Source organism: Protobothrops mucrosquamatus, unplaced genomic scaffold (assembly GCF_001527695.2).
Source record: "Protobothrops mucrosquamatus isolate PMUCROS unplaced genomic scaffold, P.Mucros_1.0 scaffold8731, whole genome shotgun sequence".
Lineage (NCBI taxonomy): Eukaryota > Metazoa > Chordata > Lepidosauria > Squamata > Viperidae > Protobothrops > Protobothrops mucrosquamatus.
In genome coordinates, this window is record NW_015394525.1 from 1,559 (window position 1) to 11,957 (window position 10,399).

General features: G+C 42.2%; 1 protein-coding gene across 1 annotated transcript in view; it reads left to right on the plus strand.

Annotated features, from left to right (window-relative positions):
* Nucleotides 1-275: 275 nt before the first annotated feature.
* LOC107300840 (AN1-type zinc finger protein 2B-like) overlaps nucleotides 276-10,399 on the plus strand; it is a gene marked incomplete at its 3' end in the record, with an annotated part of 24,599 nt that continues 14,475 nt past the window's right edge. Inside the window, exons 1-9 of the mRNA XM_029287048.1 lie at nucleotides 276-298; nucleotides 663-769; nucleotides 3,646-3,740; nucleotides 5,693-5,824; nucleotides 6,723-6,874; nucleotides 7,502-7,606; nucleotides 8,601-8,673; nucleotides 9,550-9,626; nucleotides 10,215-10,302. Of these exons, the coding sequence (XP_029142881.1) occupies nucleotides 715-769; nucleotides 3,646-3,740; nucleotides 5,693-5,824; nucleotides 6,723-6,874; nucleotides 7,502-7,606; nucleotides 8,601-8,673; nucleotides 9,550-9,626; nucleotides 10,215-10,302 (777 nt within the window). The remainder of the gene's footprint in view (nucleotides 299-662; nucleotides 770-3,645; nucleotides 3,741-5,692; nucleotides 5,825-6,722; nucleotides 6,875-7,501; nucleotides 7,607-8,600; nucleotides 8,674-9,549; nucleotides 9,627-10,214; nucleotides 10,303-10,399) is intronic.

Below are 10,399 nucleotides of genomic sequence, written 5' to 3' on the forward strand. Positions count from 1 at the left end.
TAAGGCGGGACTAGAATGTCTCCAATGGCTGTTCCTAGCGTTCGGCCTCTTTGCCTAAAGGCAATTCCCAACCTCGGACGGAATTCTTGCTTAATTCCTCGCGTAAAAGAGAAGACGGGAACTGTTCCGCTCCTGACTACAACTACCATCGTACACCGCGCGCGGCTTGCATCAGTTTCTGCTAAGCGCGCCCTGGAGGCCAAGGGAAGACTTGTTTGGGTGGCTGAGCCCTCTCCTCTCACACCCGTACTACATTTCCCGGCATGCCGCCGGAATACGGTATCCCAAATTTCACCGGGTAGGGATCAGGTTTCTTGACGCGGAGAGGTCCTTGATGCCATGACGTCATCGCAGCTAGGGACGGAAGTGGGTGGGGCAAAAGGCGCAAAGGTTTCCTTGTTTTACACAGCGAGCTGGGTGAGGATGATTGGCTACGGTGGCTTTGTTTTTTCCCCCTGATTTCGTTTCCCTCTGCCGCTTGTCCAGATTCCTCCTCCTTCCCCTGCCTCTTCTGGGTGTTGCAGCTCTCTCCCCTCTCGCTGTTTCTCGGCTGCATCTTTTGCATCTCAGCCGAACCCCCGCTGGGTCATAGCTCTCCGTCCTTGCCGTGCATTTCCCCCGCTCTCGGAGCCCCTGGGTTGTAAGTCTCTTCTTCCCACCAGGTACCGTCCTTCCTCCCCCGCCACTCCCGGGATCGACCCCGTTGACAGCTTCATGGAGTTCCCAGATTTAGGAGCCCACTGCACGGAGCCCTCCTGCAAGCGCCTGGGTGAGGATTTTGCCTTCAGCTGTAGGGGGAAAGGTGCCTCCCCACCCATCCCAGCTCGTTCTCTTGGCTGGAGTTTGGGAAGGGCAGAAAGGGAGGCAGTGGGTCGAGGGAGAATCGGGACTTTTTCCAGCCATGCGTGATAGGACGGGGAAACTGGCAAGCAGGGGATCTTCCACTCTTTCCCCAGCGCTGGGAACAGCGTAGCTTACAATCGAGATTGTAGCGTGCATCGTGGAACTGGCTTTTCTAGAACTCTGGCAACCAGGGGAATTTGCATGGATTGCATTTTTTTTTTTTAACAACTGTATGAGAAGTGGTATCTTTGCGGTATACTTTCTGAGATGCAGAAGAAGGACTAGGGGTGACATCATAGCAGTGTTCCAGTATTTGAGGGATTGCCACAAAGAAGAGGGTGTCAACTTATTTTCCAAACTACCAGAAGGCAAGGCAAGAAATAATGGTTGGTAACTAATCAAGGAGAGAAGTAACATGAAATTAAAAAGAAAAAATGGTAGCGGGGGAGAGAAATGAGCTGAACCAGTGGCAGCACCGCACAAGCCTGAGCAAGAGATGGCTGGAGCTGCAGGGCTCAGCAGAAGTGCCAGGATCAGTGCCGCTTTCCAGCTGATCGGCGCTTCTTCAGGGCTGTCAGGGCTCAGTGGAAGCGCCAGGATCAGCGCCAGGCTCCAGCTGGAGCTTGGTGCTGATCCTGGTGCTTCTGCTGAGCCCTGAAGAAGCACCAATCAGCTGGAAAGCAGCACTGATCCTGGCACTTCTGCTGAGCCCAGAAGAAGCGCCGATCAGCTGGAATGTTGCAGCATCTCCAGGGTCTTGTGATTTACATTCAGATGCTTGGCAACTGATTCATATTTATGACGGTCACAGTGTCCCAGGGTCATGTGAAGTGACCAAACCTGCTGCAACCACCCAGCAGATGGGGGGAATAAAAACCAAACACCTCCCACCCCCGCTGCCAATCTTCAACAGAAATGCTCACAACAATGAAAACCTCGGACAGGAGGAAGAGCGCCGCCGGGCAGGCAAGCAGGTGTCTTGCTCAGCTGTGGCTTGGGGGGGGGGCACTTTTTTCAGTGCCATTGTAACTTCGAACAGTCACTAAGCGAACTGTTGTAAGTCGAGGACTACCTGTATTTTATCACTTTTTTCCTTTTTTTTTTTTTTGGTCATCAAGTTTTTGACACCTTGCTAGGTGACTGGTGGTACTCAGATGTTGCCATATCCTAAAAGTGGTACAATGGGTGAAAAGGTTGAAAAGCCCTGCACTAGAAGACCTCCAAGGTCCCTTCCAGCTCTATTCTGAACTTAAGAGAGGATTGGGAATAGGGTTTTTTGGGGAGTGGATGGCCTGCTGAACTCATTGTTTTGATAATACTTTGCAGATTGAAAATCATGTCAATACAATTGCTATAAGTACTTTATAGCTTCGGTTATATGTTTTCTAATGGCTTTGTGTGGGAGTAAATATTACAACAGCTGCCACATTAGTGATGTCCGAGTGATGGCACTTAAAATTATTTCCTAAACAAAGAGATAAGCAGGGCCTTCTCTATGGAGATGCACTCTTGGCAATTCCTTAGCTAAAAGCTTTGAGTCCCCAGATGCTTTGATGTTTAATGTGAAGATAAAAGCTTTATTCCCAGAAGAAATCAGACCAGCAGCTTTTGTTTTCTGCTTTAATTAGATACATTTCATTCCCAACAATGAAATAAGGCTGGCCATCTTAGAAGAGCACTCCACATTAAGAATGTAACATAGACATTAATTAGAATTTAGAAATTGTTGCATTCTTCAAATTGGAGAGATTCCATACAGAGTGCTGGCATACATCTTATGCCTAACTCTAACATAGAATGTTAGAACATTCAGTAAACTGCTGGTAAGAGGTTGTGTACAAAGATCTGGATCTTTAGGATTCTGCTTGATATGAGATATAAACTCCTTGGAGTGAAATCCTGGGTTATTTACTAGGAAATAAGTTCATAATGTAATTGAAAATTGTAAATGTGGAGGGCTCTTCCCCCACCCTTCATATCTGAAGGAAAATTTCCTCTCAATTTATACAATTCAAAAAATATTGCTTCCCGAGATATTTCAAGGGGATTATACTTGACTGTCACAATTTTTTTTTACTGTAGGTTTAGGGATTGTTACATGATGTGTCTATGTTTCCCAACAAACCAGGTTACTTGCCATTCTATTCTGTTTAATCCAGTTCTGTGTTAAGGCATGGCAGTATGAACAAATGTGAATAAATCATTAGTTTTTGCTTATGTTACAGCTCAACAGTTGTAGATAGCAGAAAGATAGTTTGGAGTATTTGATGAGATTATTTTTTAGATGAGAAAGTTAGGAAGCAAAATCTTGAGAGTGGGTTTTTTTTCCAGTTTTTCTGATATTTTTACCCAAGACATTGCATCTTAATCTATTTGCAGAATTAGTTACCATGGTATCTTATTTGCATTCACATTTTTTCATCTGCTTAAAGGCATGTACCTTTTAAAATAAAGTCTGACAATACTACTACCATGGCATTCAGTAAAATGCCTAGAATGTCATTGGAAAACTTTTACAGTGGTACCTTGGTACTCAACTGCTTTGAAACTCATCAGATTTGGTACTTGACTAATTTTGACATGAAAATTTTGTCCTAGCACTCATCATTTGTTTGATACTCAATGCACAAGCTAGAACTTGTCAGTGTCAGCTGCCTTGTGACTCATTATATTATCATTATGGGGAAAAAATTGTTTGGTACTCATAGTTTTTGGTACGCATCGCACCTCCCAGAACCAATTAATGATGAGCACCGAGGTACACTGTACAGCTTTTCATGGCTTGCTGTTTCTTGCCCTCAGACTTCCTCCCCTTGAAATGTGATGCATGTGAACAGCTATTCTGCACTGACCATATTGCCTATGCCCATCATAGCTGCACTTCAGCATACAAGAAGGTAAGTAAAACTGGAGGGGACCAAATTATTCCTAATTTCATAGAATACATTGATTCTGTCCTGTACAGGGCACAAAAGAGCAGAAAGCTGTTCTTTCTGCAACCTCAGATGAAACAGCATAAAGAAGGCTGTGCTATTTGAAATGTAGCTTGTGGTTGTTACCAGAAATCAGCATGGATTTGTCAAGAGCAAATATAGCCAGCTTAACTAATTTTTTGACTTGTAATTTCATTATAGTCATAGAATGTGACGGTACCAAATAGATAATGTATCTTAATTTTAGCAAAGCATCCCATCACATTATGATTAACAAACTAGTTAAATATAAATTGGATGGCCTGACAAAAAAGTATGCTCACGAACATTTCCTCACTGTGAGAATATTGAACGCAGTGTTGCAAAGTCGAATCATGTATTCTGAATGTTTTGAATCAATTATTTGAATGAAGAGATGAGACGGGATGCTTATAGAAGTCAAATGCACAGCTGTAGGGTGGGTACCTTGGTTAACCATAGTCCTTATGAAAAAGGTCTTGGAATAATAGGTGACTACAAAGTGAATAAACCAACGTTCTAGTGTGAAGGCTAAAAAGCCAAATAAAATTTTAGATTGGGTAAGCAGTAATATAGTTTCAGAAACAAGGAAATAAAAAATTCTACAACATTCTGCATTAATCAGACATAACCAGCAAATATGTTATCCAATTCTAGACACCACATTTTAAGAATAATGCAGAGAAGGAATGCTATGTCATCGAGAAAGTTGTCCTGTCTTTTATGATACCAGATTCTAAGATACAAAATAATAAGTAATATTAAAGCAGATTATAATTGAATCGAGGGGGGAAGGAAACCTATAAGAACAGTTGAAAAGAAGTGGTAAGTTCCTTTTGCTGGAAGAAAACAGAAGCTAGCTAGGTAGTCATTTGCAGAGGATGCTTTAATTTCAATTCCTGTACTGAACAATGATACTAAAATGAGCTAAAATACCTAAAATTGCTCTTTCAGCTCCATGATTCTAAACCACCAATTTTGTGAAATGGGCTGTCCACATAAGGAAACTTAAAATAAGAAAATAACCGGCCACTGTTGCAAGACCTTTTCATCTGTGTGTCAGTTCTTTATATTGTGGTACATTTCAGATTACGTTTGGCAATCTGAAAAATGCCATGGATCTTTTAATCCTTGTATCTCTCTAGAAATTGTTTTATAAAACACGATCATGCAAAAATGGTTTGTTAACAATTGTCTTATAACTGGAATGCATTGTTGGTCAATTTTCCAAGAATTGCTCTACTGGGTTAAATTTTTATAGAAAAATGTTAATGCAATTTCATTCCCTTTAATAACAAACAAGAATGGGAGTCCTAACATCATTGCAGGCAAACCAGACCTACTAGAAATAAGAGTTACTTGAGGAATCCTAAGTTTGTAGACATACAGTACCAGATAAATGAATGCTAAAAACTGAAAGACAGACAAATCTTTTGAAAACTGAGTTTGTCCAATAGCTACTACATGCTAAATATCATGGAAAAGATGAACTTAAAAACAGAGAAGGAAACAAAGATTATCTTGTTTGGAAGGAATAGTTGGCTAGAACTATGAACAGGCATAGCTAGACGGTGGTTATATGCTGCAGAATTGTGGTTGAGATGAAGTAGATGCTGACTTATTATAGTGTGATGTTGATTATTTTGCTGGTCATCACTCAAAATCTAGTATAATTCAAGCTGTATATGGAATAAAATAAATACATCTGCTTTGTTTCTGAATAAGTGACCAGATAACATTTTTATTATTACAGCTTCCCTAATCAAACAAAGAGCTATGTAAACTTGAAGGTCATGGGAGTTGTACTCTGAAATACCCAAAAGCCACCATTGTCTGCTGTATGATGCATGAATCAAAGGAAGTGCTTACATATCACTCAATCTCTATCCTCTTCCTAGGATGTACAGGTTCCTGTTTGTCCACTATGCAGCACACCCATCCCTGTGAAGCGAGGAGAAATGCCTGATATTGTGGTGGGAGCCCACATTGATCAAGACTGCAAATCAGACCCAGCGCAGCGTAAGAGAAAGGTGAGAGGCTAAAGCACTTCCTGTTGTATCTGGCAGCAAGCTATCAGAATTCAATATATATCAGTAACTGACTCACAGGCCTGTAGGAATATCCTAATGTTGAATCAGCACAGTTTGGTAACCATATTCCTGGAGGCGTTGATATGCTTCTCCCAAGCTAGATAGTAGTCCAGAAGTTAAATTTTGCCTGTACAAAACTCCCATCCGAATGTGTGAGTTCCATTAATGTAGATAATGCAAGATCAACCAAATTCTCTAAAGCAGTGATGGCGAACCTTTTAGAGACCCAGTGCCCAAACTGCAACCCAAAACCCAGTTATTTATCAACGGGTGCCGGGTGGGCGTGGCCTCAGTGGTCATGGCAGACTGGGTGGGCGGGGCCAGGGTGGCGGGGGCCAGTCCCTCATCATCTCCGGGGCATGGCACACGTGCCCACAGAGAGGGCTCTGAGTGCCGCCTCTGGCACATGTGCCATAGGTTCGCCACCACTGGGTTAGGCTGTTTACAGAGACTCCAGTTTCACTGGAAGGCATTTGAAAGCCTGCAGTAGCAAAGAAAGAAAAGAGGGATATGCCTGCTTAAGATCCAGATCAAACTATACGGTTTGGAGAAATCTTAATTCAGGGGTTATTTCTTCATTGTTTAGAGCAGAGGTAGTCAACCTTGGCTCTTTTATGACTCGTGGACTTCAACTCCCAGAATTCCTGAGCCAGCTAAGCTGGCTCAGGAATTCTGGGAATTGAAGTCCACGAGTCATAAAAGAGCCAAGGTTGACTACCCCTGGTTTAGAGGTTGGGGGCTTCATAAATAATAAAATAGGCAGACATTGTTGATTCTCTACTTGCAATTTAACTCTGCACTCAACTCTGATTAAGCTCAGCTGTATCCATTTTCCTAGATCTTCACCAACAAGTGTCAGCGTCCTGGCTGCAAACAACGGGAAATGATGAAGGTGCTCTGTGACCAATGTCATGGCAACTTCTGCCTCAAACACCGGCACCCCCTAGACCATGACTGCAGTGGGGCTGGCCGTTCACTCTCCAAAGCAGGGTAAAGGCAAGACTGAGAACTGTACAAGTTATAATTGTATAATGGTGGTACCAACCCATCTGTGTTACTTTCCACCATTTTCTGGCATTTCTAAAAAAAAGTAATCTGAGATTGTCTCAAAGATACTTTTTCATGAGGCAACGGGACTTCCTTGTTTTTCTTTGAATCCGTTTCGCTTCTCATCCAAGAAGCTTCTTCAGCTCTGACTGGATGGTGGGGAATGGAAGGATTGAGCCAGTCAGAGCTGAAGAAGATTCTTGGATGAGAAGCAAAACATCTTCCAAGAAAAACAAGGAAGTCCAGTTGCCTCATGAAAAAGCATCTTTGGGACAGCTATGATCTGGAAAACAGAGAATCTCCACAGACATTACTCTGAGATTGCAAGACAAAAAATCCCTCTCTTCCCCACATCTACCTAAAATCTCAGTAACATTCTTTTCTGGGCTAATTATCCCTACAGTTTGCGTTTAGCTTGAAAGTCAAGTTAATCACACAAGATTGGGACTTAACATGGCTGTCAAAAAGAATCATAAAGTGGATTTTGATTCATTTCAGGGAAAGGCAAAGGGATCCTGTGAGGCAATGATAGGCTGATGCTGATAACAAGGACTTTGTTTCTGGTTCCAGGAATGCTGCTGTAGTCAGGGCTCAAAAATCTGCCAAAGAAACTGTAAGCACTACATCTAGCAGCGCAGCCATGAGATCTCATGTCAGCCAACCAACCTCCAGCAGGTATAGTCACAACGTGAATCTGGATTCTTCCTTGTCTTTTTCAGTTTGTAGTAACAGCTTTCCATGAGTGCTGTTAACGACTTATGATGCCTGACACTTCTCTGTCTATGGGATGAGCAGACAGCACGCTATCTTCCAGATATTTTAGAACATATGTAGGACAGTTTGCCATTTATTCTTGTACTACTATTAACATATGTTAACCAAGTCTAACTGGCAACCTAGAATGAGCAAGATGGCTGCAGCCAGGTTCATTGTAGATTTTCTGTCGGAACCATGATAATAACCATGTATCAGAATGTTGATGTTGGTATGCTGTCAGTAGCATATAATGCCTATCTATCAGTCTGTACTGGTAGATTTTAGCTTATGTAACGTGTGGGAAAATACCAGAAAGAAGAGTTTGAAAAAGACACAAGTTGTAATTCTCAGTGTCAGCTGGATTACGCAATAGCATTTCGGTGAAAAAGGATTAGGAAGTGTGAGGAAAAATGAGGATTGGCCAGGCTTTGTTGGAAGGTATAAATGGATGGGAACTATAATTCTTGGGAGATACCAGACCGAGTGAGCATTCTGTGTGAGCATCCCAATTCAATTCTTCTGGAACTCAACACTGGTCTGGCCAAATAGACTTTGAGCTGGGGAAGGTATGTTAGGTGCATGACTGTGTGAATAAATGATGCCTGTACATCACAAAGGAAAGGGGTAAAAAAACCCTGAATTTATTTGCTTGAATATATTAGTCTCTGAAGAAAAATCACCTAGTAATATTGGAAGTGTTTTCTGGCCGTCAGAATGATGTTATTCGTTTAACCGTAATTTCAGTCTGATAACCTGGCTGGTGCTAAAGATGTTATAAAACTGGATCCCAGTTCAGCAATTCACATTTCTCCTCTGGGGGCCACGAACCTCCTGAGAATATTTGTGTTAGTAATTTTAGGACTTGCCAACTTTATGCATTTGGCAACTGACTTTTTTCTCTTGCATAATACAGATCAAGTGAAACGGTAAGAGCATCTCAGCCACAAAGCCCGACTGTACCTGTTGCTGCTCTGCAGAACGGTTTGGTAAGTCTAGCCAATATTCTGTATGTAATATATAGGTTATGTGTTACCTGTTGATATATTCCCCTCATCTATTGAATGGCTGCAAATAGGGTAATTGTTATCACATCTTAAATAAACATTATCGCATTTAAGTAATGTGATCTAAATAATTAAAGGTACAGTGGAGACCTAGAAAAAAAAAGTAGGCCACCATCGGTTCACATGAGAAACCAACTAATGTGGTCTTTGCTTCTTTCCAGATCTTCCTTCAGCCATCCCATTAATTAACCAATATCCCAGCTCAGGTTGAAGGCTCCCCTCAGCCGTGAAAGTTTAATTGGTGACTTTGGGCCAGTTACTCTCTCTCATCCTAGCCTACCTCACAGAGTTGGTGGTAAAAATGGGAGGAAGGAGTGATATGGGATGGATACCTCCTGAATGAAATGCAGGATAGAAGTCTGATAAGTGCCTTATGTAGGAGACTCTTTTTCCAACACCTTTTCTTAAGCACTACACTAAGCTGTCTTTTCAAAACTATTGCAGATGTTTACCATTATTGTTTCCAGGAACGGGAAAATAGGGGCTAGAGAGTTGAGAATCAGTGGAGAGTAAAAAGATCCAGCATTATTTTTTGTCATATCTCTCAGAGTCTAGCAGCAATCACTGGTATGGATTCTGTAGGAACTCCTCAATCTGGTAGTTTGAAGATATTGTCTGATATTTTGATCTGTTTTATTCTCATCATGCCTACAAAATCCATTGTATACATGAAAGCAAAATAGAACAATGGCACCACTCAGGTCCCAGATCCTTGAAATGTGCCCTGCCTTGTAAAAGTGCTGAGGTGTTTTTCGTTTCCCTCAGATAGGCCGATTCTGCATTTGTGCTTCATTTCAGAGTGAAGAGGAAGCGTTACAGCGAGCCTTGGAGATGTCTCTGGCGGAAACGGCAGCCATCCAACCAGAGCGCAGCAGGTACTGATAGCCAGCAGAAATCAACAGAGTTATATCATCGTGAGGGGTGCTCTCTGAGCTTGGTTGTTTTATTGCAGGCGTTTCATTACCCAGACTAGTTAACATGATCAGTGCTAGTCTGTACTAGTCTGACTAGCACTGATAATGTTACATAGTTTGGGGTAATGAAAAATCTGCAAGAAAACAACCAAGCTCAAAGAGCACCACGGACCTCCTCATTTCAGCCCTGAGCTACAAATATTCTCTCTTTATTGAACTGCCATGCCAGGCTACTCACTGAGAAGTTACACTGGGGTAAGACAGAGGGGAAACTTCTAAGACAGCTGTGCTCAAATTGTGCAGCAGTAAATTGTCTCTGATCCAGTGCAGATCTATTGACATCAAGCCCAGTTCTCTGTTTCTTCAACCATGGGGTTGAAGGTGAGCATTCAAAGCACTCTGTGCTACTCAGGCCTTCTGAACAAAGACAGAAACAGATTCTCCATTTAAAGATCACCCGATCTACCAATAGTGGGATGAGTATTTCAGGAAGGGGAAAGGATTAATTATACAGGCTGTCCCAATTCATTTTGACCCTGTTTCTAACAGCGCCCAAGAGGAGGAGGATCTGGCATTGGCTCGAGCGCTTTCGGCTAGTGAGGAAGAATATCAGCAGCAGCAGCAGCTACGGCAACAAGTAAAGGAGATGAGCAACTTTTGACAATTCAGTGTTTTCGTAGCTTGACCTCATTCATTTTGCAAATATTGTATTGTGTTATATCCCAGCAAGGGAA